Source organism: Micromesistius poutassou (genome assembly GCF_964030765.1).
Source record: "Micromesistius poutassou genome assembly, chromosome: 16".
Lineage (NCBI taxonomy): Eukaryota > Metazoa > Chordata > Actinopteri > Gadiformes > Gadidae > Micromesistius > Micromesistius poutassou.
In genome coordinates, this window is record NC_140286.1 from 6,614,820 (window position 1) to 6,633,637 (window position 18,818).

General features: G+C 42.9%; 3 protein-coding genes across 3 annotated transcripts; all 3 read right to left on the bottom strand.

The window, feature by feature from the left end:
• Positions 1-279: 279 nt before the first annotated feature.
• LOC311360441 (uncharacterized protein) lies at positions 280-2,280 on the bottom strand (the record flags this gene model as incomplete). Its single annotated transcript, XM_084480519.1, has 1 exon — positions 280-2,280. One exon carries the CDS (start codon positions 2,278-2,280, stop codon positions 280-282), a length of 2,001 nt encoding a protein of 666 aa, XP_084336645.1.
• A 4,578-nt stretch (positions 2,281-6,858) lies between these two features.
• Positions 6,859-12,122, bottom strand: rabggtb (Rab geranylgeranyltransferase subunit beta). The gene is made up of 9 exons (XM_084480874.1): positions 12,062-12,122; positions 11,612-11,719; positions 11,318-11,515; positions 10,636-10,741; positions 10,226-10,278; positions 9,960-10,070; positions 9,386-9,511; positions 8,970-9,119; positions 6,859-8,530 (listed from the first exon to the last, which is right to left on the bottom strand). The coding sequence occupies exons 1-9, from the start codon at positions 12,062-12,064 to the stop codon at positions 8,390-8,392; spliced, it is 996 nt and encodes a 331-aa protein (XP_084337000.1). The 5' UTR covers positions 12,065-12,122; the 3' UTR covers positions 6,859-8,389.
• Positions 12,123-12,365: 243 nt separating this feature from the next.
• On the bottom strand, positions 12,366-17,803 carry acadm (acyl-CoA dehydrogenase medium chain). The gene is made up of 12 exons (XM_084480583.1): positions 17,663-17,803; positions 16,711-16,810; positions 16,521-16,618; positions 16,365-16,434; positions 16,161-16,261; positions 15,056-15,136; positions 14,627-14,757; positions 14,432-14,540; positions 13,712-13,852; positions 13,398-13,493; positions 12,990-13,238; positions 12,366-12,870 (listed from the first exon to the last, which is right to left on the bottom strand). The coding sequence occupies exons 1-12, from the start codon at positions 17,675-17,677 to the stop codon at positions 12,799-12,801; spliced, it is 1,263 nt and encodes a 420-aa protein (XP_084336709.1). The 5' UTR covers positions 17,678-17,803; the 3' UTR covers positions 12,366-12,798.
• Positions 17,804-18,818: the final 1,015 nt, after the last annotated feature.

Here is an 18,818-nt window from a genome sequence, read left to right on the forward strand (position 1 = left end):
CAGCAAATTTTCATCCAGAGTAATAAAGTAATGGAAGTCATAGTCAGAAGTCAGTAGTCAAACGGTTCAAATTTTTAACTTGAACCGACTGATTGATTGATTGAACCGATTGTTTAAACTGATTGATTGATTGAACCGATTGTTTAAACTGATTGATTGATTGAACCGATTGTTTAAACTGATTGATTGATTGAACCGATTGTTTAAACTGATTGATTGAACTGATTGTTTAAACTGATTGATTGATTGAACTGATTGTTTTTTTTATTCATTGTTTATTTAGTGGAGGAGAGGTATGGCCACGAAACCATCCCTGTACGGCAAGGCTACACATTTCTGTTGCAGCGCTGACACCTCAACCGACTTCAGCTCATCAGATGCATGATTTACAACGAATATGTTTATTCTGTCGGAGTTGAAGGGGTAGGTATAAAATGGCGACTGCTGGGAAAATTCAGTGTAGACAATGAACACACCATTATCATTTTGGATGATGTTTTTGACAAGGCAGACTTTATCCCCCACCAGAAATATATTGTCCCCTGTTGATAATTTTACTGTCCATCGTTCACATCTCATTTCCCCATATTGGCCCTGCACTCTCATCCCAACAACAATTGGCCCCACAAAATGCTCCCTTTTTAGAGTGATGTCTGCATCAACATCCAATTTCATAGATTGGACCTCCGAAAGGCGTCGAACAAGCTGGGCTAGCGGGAACTCAGGTTTTCTTACAAGTTTTTTTATTTTCCCCAGGTAGTTCTCATATGGGAACGCTGAAAAAGAATCCAAACAGCCATGTCGATTCACCTCGTCTGCTAGGTGGACCAAACAGTGGACATTGTAAACTATTTGGTCTGTCCCATACAGCTCACCAAAATGAGCAACAAAAGACTTCAGCAATTGGCCAGCATAGTCTACAAGGCTGTGATGTTGAGGGCTTACCAAGATCGATATGGCCGTTGACAGGAGCAGGAAATTAGAATGCATATTCCGGTCCAAGAATCCCGCCAGCACCACAGGGCCGGTGTAAAGTAAAAACTGCCGGAATTCGGTTGCCTTCCACCGGTCTAACTCTCTAAGTGACCGTGGTCTCCTGGCAAACTCAACTGGAACATTTTGCCTAACAGACTGGAGTTTATGTGACATCCTGTCAACTATCAATGCAGGCAGTCTCACAGTCAAAGGACCCCGGAGCCAGAACTGGAGCATTTTTTTAACAACGCCCAAACACACTAAATGCATGTAATCTAATGGAAACTGTGTTACCATGCCTATCTTGATACTCTGAAATGGATGAGGCCCCTCATGGTGGTGAAGTTCATCAAGCTTTAAGTTGAATGACATGTCCGTTCTAAGGGGGTGCTCTGGTCCAGGGAATGACATGCGGCGATTCTGGTACTTCCCCGGGTGTTGGCACTTATCGCACCCATGGTAAGCATTATGGGCCTTTGTTTTTTTCACAAAGGCCCGTGCAGGGGTGTCACACACTACTGTGTGAAGCTCAATTTTGAGGTTCTTATCACCAAAGCAAAACCCAGCCTCTAGCTCCTGTAATTCAGTCACAAAATCTGATAAGAACTCTGTGGCCGAACTTGGTTTTTTAGGACCACAGTACGCCCCAATCACCACAGGTTCCTTCATAGGGACGGTAACAAGCAATCCAAGGATGGGCCACAGCTGTAAAGTGGAACTTTTAAATAAAGGCAGACCATCTATATTAATCTGCAGCCCCAATGTCATGCCCTCTGTCAGTATTTTGGCGTGTTTATTTAAAGTGGCCCTTAAGGAGGAAAGGATCCCGAAGTGATGGTAGTTCCCCCCAGCCTTCTCTTGAATATCGTAGTGGACTTTTGTTTTGAGAAGGGTCCTACCATCCTTGGGCAGATTGGGATGGGTTATGTTGAGTATGCTCAACAGCGCAGTCAGGGCAACCATTGAAATGCCAAATCTCACTGCCCAGTTGGCAATGTTATCGGAAAGTGATGGGGATGGGACATCAGGTTCAGAATCTGAACCTGTTGTCCCATCCCAATCACAATACACATCATCAAAATCCATGTCCTCTTCACTAAAATATTCATGTGAATCAAATGCATGAGCTGAAGAGGGTGGAGTAGTGTCCTCAGAGAGAACTCTGTCATCTGCCGTCATTGCCGTCATGTCCATCTCAGTCATGTCAGTCATGTCTGTCGTAATTTCAAGAAGCCTTTTTTGGACGTCAACACGTGCCCTTCGTCTTAAGGCGTTTAAGGAGACAGGCAGAGTCTTTCTATTCATTTTTGTTCTAAAAGAGACATTTCAGAAAGACAGGTTGCAATCATGTGTACAATTGATCATTGTTCCTAATGTAATGTTCCTAATCATTGTTCCTAATGTTGTTTTTAAATAAATACATTGTTGAATAGACTTTAGTGGTGTTTCATTGCTATAAACTAGACAAAAATAGAGAAAAAGAGCAACATTTGTGATTTAATAGATTTACTAGATTTACATTGAACATGTATGTGTGAGGCATTTTTCGTGGCCTATCTGCTTGGCCTTGACATGGTATAATACATTTTAATTTTGACTTACTTGATTAATCGAACCCAGCAGAGGAGGCAATGTTCAAAGTTGAAGCTGCAGAACACAAAATAGAAGATGATGGGGACCAAGTTCCATAATGCTACCATAAGAAATCACAAACAGGCGGGAACACCCATTCGTTGTCCAAACTATGATTAAAATGTTGAAGCTTATAATTTTCATTACAAAGAGGATGGAAAAGGGGCAATAGACACTATGAGACCAAAATCGCCAAAATGCAAACTTAGCTAGAAGCTAGCGCTAAACCATTATCAGGGAGCCTGGGATATGCTTTGATCGAGGTTATTTTTAAACATTAGGCCTATGTTAACGTATGGCATGATAACTCTCAAGCGCAGCGCACACCGGCCGCGCCGCGCAGCGCAGCGCCCCCATATTTCCGATGGACGAGCCCACACCTTGCCGCGCGCGCGGGTGCGCCGCCCTAGCACTGTACACGTCGGTCGACGGAAGAGAGTGGGCGTGTCCGACGCACGAGCGGGCGCGCGGCCGATGTGTGCAAGTTTGAACAGAGTTTTAGTTGATAGAAGAAAGTTTCAAGACGCTACCTGTTAAGAAATAGGCAACGGCATTTTTGCCCTGTGGAAGTAGCCTAATTTAAGAACGGCGAAATATTTATTATATATTTATAATATTTATTTAAACGATACTCTGATATCTACATCATGTAGTCTGTGGTTGTTGTAGGCTATGTGTATTCTTACTTAATATAGGCTTCCCTAATCTCTCTCTCTCTCTCTCTCTCTCTCTCTCTCTCTCTCTCTCTCTCTCTCTCTCTCTCTCTCTCGCGCCGCTGAACAGTACGCCCCCCCCCCCCCCTAACGTAGAACCACTCAGTGGCGGTTTTAGCTACGGGCGATATGGGCAGCCGCCCGGGGCGGGATTACAGGGGGCGGCGGCACGAGCAAACGGAAAAAAAAGATCCGCGCATTTTCTATTATCGATCATACTCCCCCCCGTCAACAACTCCGTTAGACCGCGATCGCGCGCCCCCCCCCCCCCCCCCCCCCCCCCTCCCCTCAACAATTCCGTCAGACTGCGATCGCGCGCCTCCCATCATTTATCCACTCACCTGCCCCTAACGCGCATGGGTCATTAAGATGTAGCCTATCCCATTCACTAATGTTAATTTATCCGCATAACCAATTTTATCACTCGCTGATAAACTGTTGTAGTAAGCTGACAACATCGCTAGTTAACACCGCAACTGCAAGTTAACCACACGGAGATAACCGGTGAAACTTTTTTCTTTCTGCAGTCATGCTGCGCGCACATCCGCCGTGTTGATAAACAAATAATCCCCCTATACATTAATGACACAGAAATTAACCTTTTCAATCAATGGAAGTGCCGCCACTCCGACAATTACTGTGTGTTCACACCGCACTTTGTCCCATTTCGCCTATTCGCGCGAATAGGCGAATGTTTTTTTTGCCTGACAACGGTCATTCATGCCAATTCATTCTCATCAACCATGGCCGAGATGTGTGTCTGTACCTGTTGTGGAAGAGGGAGAGCCCGTCGTTTATGGGTTAATAATATAATCCGGAGGCGCACACCGCTTTGTGCCGTGATATTATATATATCGTATATATTATATTATATGATATAGATATTTATATATTATATGTAGATATAGAGCGGGAGTCGCAAACGGCAATAATCACTTTCTCCTCCAAGCTGCGGTTCACTGAACGGTTGAACGGTGATTGGCTGTTTTACGTTACTTCACCCAGGTTACCCACAGGGAGTGAACTGATTGGCTGTTACGTGACGTCACCCAGGGAGTGAACGCTGATTGGCTGTTTTACGTTACTTCACCCACGTTACCCACAGGGAGTGAACGCTGCTCATTTTCCCCATAATGACCGGCGTTCTATACATTATCCCTTACATAAAATTGCTATTGCATTTTAAATCAAATAGGCTACAGACTCACATGATCAATCACTTCTCGGTTCTACTGCTAGTTCAATATCAAACAAAGTCATTACAATACAATTATATCATAGCCCTATACACGATGAAAACACAAAGGCCAATGTTTACTGTGAATGTCGCAATATCTCAATTAATAAATGCACTTACTCAGTCAAAAGGATTCAGCACAAAGTTGAAAAAAGAAATGAAATGACCGTCTCCGACTCTCCGTCTACGTGATAGCTCAATATTTACGTGATAGCTCAAAAAATGCTAGCTCATAGATAGATCAAATTCGTGATAACCGTTCAATCCAACCGTTCACCAAATTCAACCGTTATAAATGGGCGGAGCCCACTTATATTGCCTCTGTGAAAGGCGCGTCCGCCAGGGATCCGACTTGGGTCCGCGGACCGCTGTTTGGCAGTGGGCGGAGCCATCCTCTGTGAAAGGCGCGTCCGCGTCCAGGGATCCGACTTGGGTCCGCTCAGGATCCGCTGTTTGACAGTGGGCGGAGCCAGCTCTGTGAAAGGCGCGTCCGTGTCCAGGGATCAGACTTGGGTCCGCTCAGGATCCGCTGTTTGACAGTGGGCGGAGCCAGCTCTGTGAAAGGCGCGTCCGTGTCCAGGGATCCGACTTGGGTCCGCTCAGGATCCGCTGTTTGACAGTAGAATTTTTCGGAGGCGGAGCGGATCCTCTGGGCGGAGCCAAAACGAATGTGACAGTAACGCGGGTTTGGTGACTTGAAAGCGGATCCGCCTAGGAGTCTCATGCTGTGTGGGTAGTTTGCATGCCTGATTAAACGGGGGCTCGTACCCACAAGACGCGAGGCTACCATGATGAGGGACTGAGTCAATAGTCTCACTGAGCAATTACACATTCTCGGATTTGAATCGAATAACACGTTCAATTATATATAGACATTATGCTTGAACCCATCAGCGCCGATGTCTGGTAGCAGTGATTTATGAGACGGCCCCCCCAACCCCTTCGCACCTGAGGTTCCTCCATGGTCACGTCGGACTGAGCGGGGCGGTCAGAGACAGGGGACTTCCCCGAGGACGCCTGGTTGCAACGCACGGCAGCCGCAGCGGTAGAGGAGACGGGCCTATAGGCCCGCTGAACCTCGCTCATTGACTCTGCACTCCTGTCATTCGTAAATACCGCTGTACTGTGCCGCTCTGAATGAAAGATGAAGAAATAAATATATAATTCCTCAATCTGCGGTGCCTCAACGGCTTGCCTTGTTCTTCGCTTCACACGTGTGAGTTATGGAATTCAGTTATGAGAATCAGATTGCGCTGGTTCCGCGCGGCGCTGACTGATTCCGCTGCGACAAGAACAATAGCGCGTTTGTGGTCCTGTGAAGCTCAACCGGTAGAGCGTTGCATTTATTGTGCCCGGGTTCGATTCCCGAGGGAAGCATCCATGGGAGATTTCTCTGAATGACAGTATGCAAAATTAGTTGAACCGTAGCACATGCAATGTTTTGAATATCTGATCAATAGCTTTCTTTAATAATGATAAAGATTGTTTCATATTGAATACACATTCTCTAATAATGTGTCAAACACAATAAGAGAAGGTTTTCAAGAAAGATGAGCCTTAAATATTCCACAGCATAACTCACGCACACAATATTCATATATTCTTTTCTCAGCAAAACGGGGCACACGTCTTGAATGCTGTACTGTATAGTTCACATTATTATACAAAGATACCAAAGTTTGTATGCGTTCAGAATGTTTTCTCAAATTGTTGTGGGCTATGCAATCATGGAAAATATGTGTTTTGAACGTGTTGATGATTGGTAGGTTATACATTGCTGCTTGAAATTCAACAAGCTCTCTGTCTCTGTTTGTCTCCTTGTCTATCTTTATTTATCTTTCTCGCTCTTTGAGCGATGACTATGTTGTCCCTGCCCACACCTGGAAGCTTCAAATGACTGATTTGTCTGTTAAATACATGACTCCTATTGCATTTCCCAGCTCATTGGGCCCCGCCAGCACACATTAGGTAATAAAATAAAGACCTTCATGGTTGAAAATATCCACAGTAATAAGCAAAAATAGTATGAAAAGTACCAGGTAGAGTTTAGTTCATGGTCAAAATTGAAAACATTTTTTAGTATTTTATGATAGGCCTATACCATCGATAGGGATTTAGAGACATTTCATTTTTTATCTTTTTGACTGAATGTGATTATAGAAAATTATCTGTTGCCAAATCATAGGAAAATGTGCCTTTGATCTTCAGTATCGGACCCATAGGACCGTGGCACGATTGCCATCTAGTGGACTGATGTACTTCACAGCATTTCTCGGACCATTACCAGCAAATATTCCAAAGGGATAATAAGGATTAAGACTGAAATTGATATCTGAAATGTTAACTTACACATTTATTTAACCCATCCTTATTAGAAAAAAGACATGAGCAAACAGCAACACAGACCAAATTGACGTTAAGGAAGACAGGTGGACAGTTAAGACCCTGAATGCGATCAATGTGGTAAACGGAGAAAAAAAGACAAGAAATCAATTGGTTCTTTACAATGGACCACTCTCAATATCAAAGTGAGGCATGGCGAAAGTGGAGATATTGACAGGTGAGATGTGACCCCTGGATGACCAGCGACACGCAAAGGTTGGCCATCTTGCGATGTACAGATGGTTGACAATGAGATAATGACACAAACATCAAAAATAAATAAGTTAAGTTGTGACTGCATAAATTAGGAAGTCCTCTGGAGCTAAAAAGCTGACGTCACTGCTACTGTATGTTCTCGGCATTAATATAGTGTGTGAGCCTGTGTGTTCCAGTCATGAAATGAGGCAAACTCCACTTATGAAAACACCTTTCCAGTTGTAAGGTGTAACAGTATATAGATGAGGCCCCCGCATATCAATACAACCGAATGATGCCTATCCCACAGCCATTTCCCACAGACATTTAGTTCTCATTTGCAGATCCTCTGCCATCTTTTTCGGTGACGCTCTCGCTCAGAAGAGACCAAATCGGCTACAGAACGTTTTGTTGAAAGTCGGTTTGTTAGAAGCATAACAATCATATTGCTGATTATAGGTCAGTGCAACACTTGACCTTCGACCTTTTGGACGCATAGGAGCACAAGGTGTTTTGTCCTTGGCGACTAAGGTGAGCCGGTGACACAGAAGCTGCGGCTAGCTCTCCGGACACAGTACTGAACACGTATGTATTAGCTCTGCGGCGCGTTATACCCCAACACAGAACAGCTCGGTAGCCACAGGAGCTACACCTTCAACTGCAGTTGTAGAGCGAGTCAACAGTAGATGGAATGGTAAGTGTATTTGTAAAAGTTTTACATTAACTATTCCACTTGTACACATCTTCCTTCCCAATCATTTGATATAAAACAAAATCTAATCAAACCAAACCAGAGAAAGAAAACTGATTTGACAGGAAATCACTGCCGTGGTTCTGGCCTATGCTTGCATATCCACTTCGAGCAGTTTGTCCTTGTGTTGTCTGCAGAGCAAGCTAGCTAAAACAAGACTCCTTTCACCCACTCCCCCAAGCCACCATAACTTGCTACCACTCACTCAACCTCTCACTGTTACTCACTTGCTCTCCGTTACTCTCACACTATCTCTCTGTCACTCACTCACTCAACCTCTCACTCACTTGCTCTCTGTTACTCTCACGCTATCCCTCTGTCACTCACTCACTCAACCTCTCACTCTCACTCTCTTGGGTGTTCGGGAGGGTGCAAGTGAGCGGTTGGTGTAAGTGGTTGTGCTGGGACTTCGGTGGTGGTGGTCGTGGAGGTGGTGGTTGGTAATAAGCAGTGGGTCTGGGGGGGAAGGTAGGGAGGGGGAGAGGGAGGGAGGCAGCTCAGCTCTCAGCTGAGCAGGTCGGGCTCCAGGCCTATCCTGCGCAGGACGTCCTCAGGCATGCACAGCACAGGGTTGACGGGCTTCACCTGCTCCTCCCCCAGCAGGGAGAGGCCGGCCACACCGAACAGGGTGTGGAAGGGGTCCACCTGCAGCACGCAGCACAGCAGTTGGAGGGTGGGGGGAGGAGGTGGAGACAGAAGCAGACAGAGAGAGACAAAGAGACAAAAAGAGACTTGTATATTTGTACTATGCTCTTGAAAATCAAAAAATACGTTACAAACACAATTTATAAAAATAAACCCAGGAAAATGAGCTGAGGGATAACTCAATCGCATTAACTGTAAAGAGGAGTGTTGGGATCATTTAAAATTGGGAAGCTTGGGGATTGCGCTGGGAAAAATAAACACAATTAGACGTATATAATTAAAGAAATTATTTTAGAAACCTATACATTTCAGGCCTGTTTTGCTAGGAACTTGGCAGTGGAAAGGTAAAAACCAAAAAAAGATCTAACAAATGAAGAGATTTCAGGGGCCGATAGATCAATGCACTGTTAGTACGTCTTGCTGTACCATACAGACTCACCATGTCCCCGGGTCTGTCAGCGAAGCCCCCGGTCTCCTCATCCTGGCAGGCCAGGATGAAGGCCCGCAGCTTGGCCTTGTCTATCCAGTGGATCCTGCCGATGATCTTCAGCGAGGCCAGCACCCACCAGGAGTAACACACGTCCGGAAGCTGCCCGTCAGAGGAACCAAAGAGAGGGTCAGAGGAACCCAAGACAAAGACGGGGTCAGAGGAACCATAGACAGGGTCAGAAGAGGGGCAGGAATCCCATTCATCCCATTCAGCGTTCATCAAAGGCTTTCCAAATCATGGTTTGCCTTTACGTATTTGACGCTAACCTAGCCGTTTTGTTAATTTGTCTGAAAAAAACGTTAGAATGTGTTAAATGTGATAGACGATCTCAGCTCCATCGCTGCGTCAGCACTGATGAAACCCACCTTCTCTGGCCGACCGTTAAGGCCCCCGGAGGGCAGCTGTCTCTCGCAGAGCCACCAGCCCAGCAGGTCAGCATTGAGCCGGTGTAGCTGACCCGTCAGTGACAGGAAGCCCGTGCAACAGTAGATCTGACGGAGATGGAAGGAGACAGGAAGGAAGGAACACATTGGTAGGCGACACTAGATTTGAATATGAAGAATTAGGGAAAAGGCGGTATCTCTCTTAAATGTAAACTGTGTGTCAATATGTTATGTTACAATAATTAGGGTCACATGATACAAAATAATACAATTAGAAAAACACCATAAAACAACACAGAAGGGATGGAAGTGTTGCTATAAGCAACAGTTAATTATAGTGAAAGATGACCCCCACGTTTAATGAAAGCTTTTGGTTGACCAAGAATATATCAACAATCGACAATGTCGATTTTGCATAATTTCTTTCTCAAGCTCTCACTTGAAATATGTTTCCCCCACAAGAGGGCGCAATTCACTGTTAATGATATGGGCATAGCCTTTGGGGGAAAACCAAGATGTTAAGATGTTTTAAGTTTTCTGAACCTGGGGGACATACCTGGCCGGCATGAGACTCCGAGCCGGGACGGCAGCCAAACCCACCATCAAAGTTCATGCATGACAAGACAAACTCGACAGCCTTGTCCACGTCGATGGCATCCAGCTTCCCCTGTGACACCAGAACAAACACATCTCTCTAAAAGGTAAACTGTGACTAGACATAAGCTATTACCCAAGAATAACCAAATAGATTATTAGGTAACATTTAAGAAAATAAAAGGTTTTTTTAAAGAATTGCTTTGATGAGTTCATAACTATACATACCAGTAGGGCGAGTGTGGCGACAGCGCAGAAGGAAAACCTTGTGTCAATTTCTCCTGTGGAGACAGAAAGCAGAGGAATGAAGCGACATGATGCCAAGCACCATATAATGTGCAAAGGGAATGTCTTCAAAGCCTTGGACACAGAACAGCAAGACGTCACCACAGAGATGACATTTGTTTCTTCAGGAAGTCAAGGGCTGACAGCCTGGCTAGTATAAACGTCACCACAGAGATGACATTTGTTTCTTCAGGAAGTCAAGGGCTGACAGCCTGGCTAGTATAAACGTCCCCTCCTGCTTGATGACTATTGCAAAAATGTTGATTTGCAGTTATTACAAGACCGGAACCCTAAGTAGTTGTTCCTATATGGGGATTCAACAAAAATCCAGAAGTAGAAGAATCCTAACTCACCCCATTTGTCCCCAGCGAATGAGCCATCCTCCTGCTGCAAAGCTTTAATGTACTCCACCACCTTATCCACATCAAGAGCCTGAACGTTGTCATACAAGGAAAGGATCTGAGGAAAAGGAATGAAACATGTTTTTTTTAATCATTTGAAACCAACTACACTAGTTATGTTTGTAATGTCTTCAGTATTTTTATATACTTTGTATCTTTGCACCAAAAGTAAACATAGACAACATATATACTGCTGCACTCAGTATAGACCATGTCCTAACCATGTCGGAAGTAAGGTATAAATATACGTCACTATTGAGTCACACTCTGTTATCGCCACAGATGGTTGGCGATGAAACTACATTGGTAGTTTAGTACCCACTGTACTATAGCATTTGTCTTTTTGAATAACAGACAGATAGTTTGTTGATACAGTGCACAACATACATTTAAATTCACTTATTTTGGTTTTAACCAATACATACAGAGTCCGGCCATGTTTGGAGCCACATGCTCAAGCCATGGCCGTTGGTAAAGTAAGACTAGTCTAAAAACACAATTGAAACATAGAAGCCTTTTAATGCCCGCTGAACATAGAATTGATATTGGAAACCAAAATTACTTGATTAGCAATGTAATTGGCAATATATACTTTTTGAGATGGCCTTTGACACAACAACAGCAGCATCCTCACCTGCACTGCGCTGAGGGTGTACAGTAGATGAGGATCGTGCCCGATGCTCGCACTGATGCCTCCACACTCGTGCTGGCAGGACTTGATGAACTCTGTGATCTCCTCGCAGTTCATCCTGGGCAGCTGGCTCATGAGGTCCATCACGGTCAGACCCCAGTAGATGCCACTCATCCTCAGGTATTCTGATAACGTGTACTCCTGGCGAAACAACACCCAACACGAACCAAATTATAAACGGTTACATAAATAAACAAATTCTTCATAAATTGTAATTGAAAAAAAATCCAAACTTACGTAGTCATCTTTTTTAGAACCGTATGCTGCTATATAGTCGGCATGCTTGTCCAATATAAGAGCATTGGGGGCATCAGGCTTGATGACCACATCTTTCACTTGGGTACCCTGGAATTAAAAGCCGAACATATTACACACTCTGAACGATGTTTTGTTGACGTGATGAGTTACAGTTTCGGGCGTCGAGATGACAATATGTTAAATCAATTTAATTGATAAGAGTAGAAAACTGGTGTTGCCCTGTTTGCCATTTATAGTTATAACTTTACTGTTACACGAAGCTAGGCGGCTAATACATAGTTAGCAGTCCTGTACAATGAACTGAAATCGCTCCAGCTGTTGACATTATTGAAAGTATAAACACACAGACATTACGGAATATACGTACTATACATCTCTACAATGAGTAATAGCAGGAATGTATCGGTTTTAAAACAGCAAGCTAGTTACCATTCTGGATTTATCGCATGATCATGCGTCGCACCTTTACGACGTCACGCCACCAGATCAGCTGGCTGTCAGCGTTTGTTTGTTTTTCCGAATTCAAAACTAATCGTCACTGTGCATTTAATTAAATCATGTTCACTAATGCAGTATTTCCTTTTTTGATTTTAAGATTACGTCCATCGGGCCTGTAAGAGAGATCCCTACATTTTAGGTATCGGAAATGTATACTTAACTGCCCATCTCAGTGCGTGATCAAATTTATCGGCAATCCAATGTGGTATTCTATGTAAACAAGAGTTAAAACCCATAGTTGTCACATTTTACATTTATTACAATCCCAACAGACCTCATGGACAACAGAAAAAAGTAGTTGAAAACAAAATGGAACACAGAAAGAATGTCAAAGTTATAATGTATGTATGCTGAATCTAACATACATCATTGGATTCAACAGGTTAACAATCTGTAGTACCACAGGTGTGTACACACTCAGCTTTCAACCTGGACACACTAAACATTTATTTTTGCTGTGATCGGTATGAAAGTACAATGAAAGGCCATCCTTTATATAGTCCAAGATGATGATAAGTACACGACATTTTGGCTGATGTAAGGCAACACATGTTTTGATTTGTATCCAAGCAGTATTATCCAAGAGTGATTTCTATTAAATATATCAAAAAATATAATACAAGCAAGAAGGGCATTCCAATGACGCGTTGTCCAAGTGTTCAAAACGTTCACTTCTTGTACTTCCCCAGGTGTTCACGGGAGATGATGAGTCTTTGGATTTGAGCCGTGCCTTCATAGATCTAAAAAAGAGGAAATAATAGTTATCATTTAATGAGGTTTCTCATCCACTTGCTTTAACAATCTCAGACAGTGTTCCAGCTGTTTTCCCCCTGACTTTATGACACACACAGACACACACCTGGTAGATCTTGGCATCCCTCATCAGTTTCTCCACGGGGTAGTCGCTGTTGAAGCCGTTGCCACCGAAGACCTGGACGGCGTCGCTTGCCACCTGGTTGGCGATGTCCCCGGCGTAGGCCTTGGCGATGGAGGCGAAGTACGTGTTCCTGCGACCCATGTCCACCTCCCAGGCCGAGCGCTGGTAGGCCATGCGGGCCAGCTCCACCTTCAGGGCCATCTCGGCCAGGAGGAAGGACACCGCCTGGTGCTGGGGGGAGAACCGGGTGTAGGAAGAGGAGGGCAGATGAAGGATCGATTCAGATTTTTTGATATTCATAATAGATTGTGTCTAAGAAGATGGTGAGGATTGTGAATTACAGCGGTACTGTTGTTATCATGAATAATACTGTGAGATTTTGTTACTGACCTCAGCGATGACTACGCCAAACGCTTTCCTTTCCAGTGAGTAGTTGGTGGCCTCGTCCAGGGCTCTCTGTGCCAAGCCTGTGGCTCCTGCAGCTACCTGCAGCACAGCGATGAACCCTGAATGACTGCCAATGAAGACAACTACCAACCTAGTACCACTATTTAAGATACCTTAACGTGCTAGGTTGAATAGGTTGTTTGTTGTTAGTATGTTTGCTAAATTACTATTACTAGGATGATTGCTATTAAAATGCATGTGATATATCTGCTGTTTATCACTGTTGAACATCACAATCCCTGCTAGTTGAGACTTACAGGTGGTCGGGTCTTGTCAAAAGCACCCATGGCTATCTTGAAGCCGGCTCCCTCTCCAATGAGGACGTTCTCCTTGGGTATCCGCACATCTTCAAAGGTGATGCCCCTGGTGTCTGAGCACCTCTGACCCATGTTCATCTCCTGCACAGACACAGAGGTTGACATCAGGGCAAGGAGGGTGGGTTGGCATTGAAACACTTTCAAAAAAGGTAAAGTTGAACTTTGCAGTGGCCTCAGGAACCAGGTCCAATTTTTTCTCGGGCTTTGCACATGGTTCTCTATTGTATATATTTTAGATAACACATCATCTGGATTTTCAATGTTGACAATTCATCATTAATAGGATGTGGAAGTTTCTGGATTGAAAACTCCAATTCCTGTGTTTGGTGAAACATTAACTTGCTTAACCAGTTTTTAACAGACATATTTCATGACACACTAACCAGTTCAACTGGATCCTTTAAAAATGATATGACTCAAGCCTACTCAAAAGCAAGGTAAATTGTAAAATGTATCCAGGTTTAAACTCTTTGCACCAATGAAGGAAATAGGAGCCATGAAAATGGATAATACTTTACACAGTATTGCCTTAATATTAACCTGGCCATGTGCTATTTTCGGGACAAAGTGTAAAACTAGTGGACCCTTCTAAATGGTGAACTGGTTGGGGTGAAGGTAAACAAGGCTGAAGACAGCTCAACCGCCAGGAGCAGTTCTCACCTTCCTGCCGACTTGGATTCCTGGGGTGTCTGCGTCGACGATGAAGCCAGTGAATGCCTTGCTGGTTGGACATTTGGGGTCCGCGTTGGTCCGTGCCAGGAGGAAGTACCTGAAATGGGACGACACATTTTAGAGGCTGCGACGAGATTGCCACTTCCCACATCTGAACTGAATCTGGTCTCGGCGGCTGCGCACCAGTTGGCTTTCCCTCCGTTGGTGATCCACATCTTCTGGCCGTTGACAACATACTCGTCCCCAGTCTTCACTGCGCGGGTCTTGAGGCCTGCAACGTCGGAGCCAGCCCCTGGCTCGGTTACACAGTAGGCCTGCCAGAAAACACACAGGGAATTCAAGGTCAAGTACATTTTTCACAGTTTAACTGAAATCTTTATCCCATTTTTGATGCATGAATCCCAGTAACAGGAGATGTTCAGATCACAAATGTGTATTGGACATATTTATCCTGATATTATATAAACACTGAATATTGTACTGACATGATTGTAGTCATTCAGCTTTTGTGTCCCTGACCTCATTTATCTTTTGGAAGTCAGGAGAAAACAAAAGATCATTAAAAAAAAGGGTTGAGGACGTATTTGATTACATAGTCAATGCCATACTTACACACATGAGTGGCTCCTCAGTCATTCGCCCCAAGTATTTCTTCTTCTGGGCTTCATTGCCAGCAATAATAACTGGCATTTGCTGTACAAAAAAACAAAAAGGTTGTTACCAAAATCTGCATATTATCACCTTAAAAACGTAGCAAGACTTAGAGGGCTCATGTCTACCGAAGACTTACAAAAACTTGTACATGCCTTTATCACTAGCAAGCTTGATTACTGCAATGGTCTCCTTACAGGTCTCCCAAAAAAACTCTAAGGCAACTACAGCTTGTTCAGAATGCTGCTGCTAGAGTTCTAACAAAGACCAAAAAATTTGAACATATTAAACCAATTCTTAAATCGTTACATTGGCTCCCTGTATGTCAGAGAATTGATTTTAAAATCATGTTGCTAACCTATAAATCCCTACATGGTCTAGGGCCAAAATATTTAACTGATATGCTTCCACTACATAAGCCTTCTAGGACACTAAGATCCTCTGAGACCAATCTGTTAATTATCCCCAGAGTCAACATGAAACATGGGGAAGCAGGATTTAGTTACTATGCAACAAATAGCTGGAATAAACTCCCTGAGGATTTAAGACTTGCCCCAACTCTGACAGCTTTTAAAACAAGACTGAAGACTTTTATGTTTGCTTTAGCTTTCTGCTAAATCTTAAATCTACAATGCTTCTATTTTTAATTTTATTAGTAACTTTGCCTTTATTTTCTCACTTTCTAAAATGCATTTTTTTTTTTTTACTTTGCCTTTCTAAAATGTTTTTTTTAACTTTGCCTTTATTTTCTATCTGTTTTACTTTTTACATATCTATTATTTTCTTTTATTGTATGACAATGTTTATATGTGAAGCACTTTGAGCCTTGTGTATGAAAAGTGCTATATAAATAAAGTTGCCTTGCCTACCAGGTTTTATTTTTTAACACACAACATAAAATATCATGCCATACAGATCTGGATGAAAAGGTAAAATGTCTATAAACAAGAATGTCTAAATGTACATAATAAAAGTAATGCAATCAATGTCAAGCCAGATGATATGGACAGGCACACACAAGCACACGCAATTGGTGACACGATGACCTTGAACAAATAGTACTCACACCCAGGGAGTTTGCCTCGATGGCGGTCTGAACCCCTGTGCAGCCATAGGCCAGCTCCTCAGTGATCAGGCAGGCATCAAAAATGGACAAGCCCATTCCACCTAAACACAAGGCAAGGCAAAAGGAGTTCCTACACATAAGTGAGCTGTAAATAAAATACAAATTGAAAGAAAAAATAAAATAAAATACAGCAGGACTGCATACCGCAGTCTTCTCCAATGTGAGAGTTCATCAGACCGAGTTCCCATGCTCTATTGATAACGGGGACGGGATACTGGAGAGCAAGAAGAAAAGCAAACAATTGATGAAAGCTCTACACTCACACCGATGTGACTGTAGGATTAAAAAAATAAGACTCACTTCACCACTTTTGTCATAAGCTGCTGCAACTGGAACAATTTCCTCACGTGCAAACCTCCGGGCCAGCTCCTGGAATTCCTTCTGCTGCTCTGTCAGCTCTGTTGGTATAGGGAATGTGTTGCACATTTGTTGTGTGTAATATAAACCTCATCTCAAGGTGAAATAATGTACAACCCCGACTGGGACATACCAAAGGAAAAACCAAGGGATGCTTTTGGGGTGACATTCACGCTTGCGGCAGCATGAGTGGACTGGAGCCGGAGTCCAGTCTGCACACCAGCTCGAAGGGCCTGGAGATCAATCAGACAAATAGGTTATCATTAGTATAGCATTGCTTTCAAAGGGTCATACAGAGGACATAGTGCCATTATGTTAGACCCATTTGTACAAGTTGGGAAAGCCTAACTTTCTGTAAACTGAATGCAATGTTACCATGTCACCCGCAAGGCCCCTCTCAGGTGTCGCCAGGAAAGGTGTTCAAAGTACAACAATTCAACAAACTAGCATTGCATTGCAATAACTTATCTCAACAAAAACATGTAACATTGCAATGTACGCCTTGGTAATAAGTTTGATCTCAGCCTTTTGTATTCCTCATATACAGTATAAGATAACTATATGAATGAAATGTGTATATGACACATTGACACAGATCAGTAGTTTCACACAAGGTATTTAGATCTGAACAGACATGTACATAGCATTAGTTGTCTGGTGTAGATTATATTATATATATATATATATATATATATATATATATATATATATATATATATATATACAACGTGGTTCGGTACAAGAGAAAACCCTTCAGTGGAGAAACATTAAGGATATTGCAACGGTTACAAAACGGGTCATGTAATCAGCTACTTAAAGGAAATCAACCCCTTTTTCCTCGTCAAAACACAATTTAACACAGTAACATTATACGATAGGTAGGCATGTGATTTATCATTAAAAAATAATCAATTTCCGCTGTAAACAACAAAGTGCATGTTGTACAACAATACCATGACATTAAAACGTTAGCCTCGATAGCACAAGCTAGCAGCACAAGAGGAAGTCCGCCGTAAAAAAAACACCTAGTCAAATATCCGAGTCATAAGTGTGGGATTGTTTCTTGCAATAAGGATTGCATTTACCTTGTTGAAGAACATTATTTTGATTGATCCAGAAAGAGTTCGACGTTCCGATAAGACTCTTGCCTAAAACCTCTGACCTACTGAACAACCTCACTTCACACCAGCCAATCAGAACAATGCTTCACACTCGTTGGTTGGTTCCAGCCCTGCTGGAAGAAGACCTTTGCTCTACTTTCTTACCTAACACATGTCATGGAAAATATTTCTAATTCTAATTCGTTAAAGTGACATTTACAGAAAATCACAAATGATCAGGAGGGATTGATTTATTGACTTGCTAATATTCGTAGTTTTATGGAACGGAAATTCCAGAATTAACTTTTAATGGCATTAATGATCGAAATGAGGGTGACAATGAAACATTGAGAGTGAAGGCTGTCGATTTGGTGCCTTTTCGATTTACAGGATAGGATCGGATATGATATCATTCCTGGTAACACGTTTGGAAGACAGACGCCCTCACATCCACGTGTGCCAGGTACAGCCAAAGCGGCAGTTCCGATTAGAATTCCAATTTTAGTCTTGTATAAAAGGTAAAGGAAGAGATACCATAGTACACATTACAAACCGAACCATATGACAAATACTAAACAAGCACCGCGTGTCTCCTAATTCAAATGGCTGACTAGTTAATCCATTAAAGTTAGTTAATTGGTGGTACACTTAGATTTTAAGTGAGAATCGTACCTTTTAAAAATGATTTCGGATCTCATCTGAGGCATGCTACCAGTTTCATAAGCAGGAGTCTGGATAAATGCAGCAGCTACTGCCAATATGAAGGAATATAAGCACTACTTATAGCATGTTTGACCTACAGGGAGTCATGTGCTCAACGTTTATTCTCCGAGTCGGGTGCAATTAAAAATACAGGTTATCGCAGTAGTTTAATTCCTACTACAAGCCATAACTGTCATTGCAATGTCATGTTCCAAATCCAGGTTTACCACATGCAAATGAAAAGCTTCGCAATTGTTAAGTCTTCTGTGCTCGATAACCAAGCACCAATCACTGAAGCCTCAAATCAAGACTTCGTTCTTCAAACCAAAAGTGAGCATGAACAATTTAGGCTTTCCATGTAGCATAAGAGTATAATTTCAAAGTGCAGCAACATAGTCAACCATGCATCACTCAATACGAAAGACAAACAAAAACTGTT

Excerpts from the sequence above, each read along its gene's own strand:
- acadm (XM_084480583.1), bottom strand. Across the intron at positions 16,262-16,364 it reads TCACATTGGAGAAGACTGCG|GTGGAATGGGCTTGTCCATT; the intron begins GTATGCAGTCCT and ends CCTTGTGTTTAG. Across the intron at positions 12,871-12,989 it reads GGGATGCCAAGATCTACCAG|ATCTATGAAGGCACGGCTCA; the intron begins GTGTGTGTCTGT and ends CCTCTTTTTTAG.
- rabggtb (XM_084480874.1), bottom strand. Across the intron at positions 9,512-9,959 it reads CGGAGTCTCATGCCGGCCAG|ATCTACTGTTGCACGGGCTT; the intron begins GTATGTCCCCCA and ends CATCTCCGTCAG. Across the intron at positions 8,531-8,969 it reads CTGACAGACCCGGGGACATG|GTGGACCCCTTCCACACCCT; the intron begins GTGAGTCTGTAT and ends TGCGTGCTGCAG.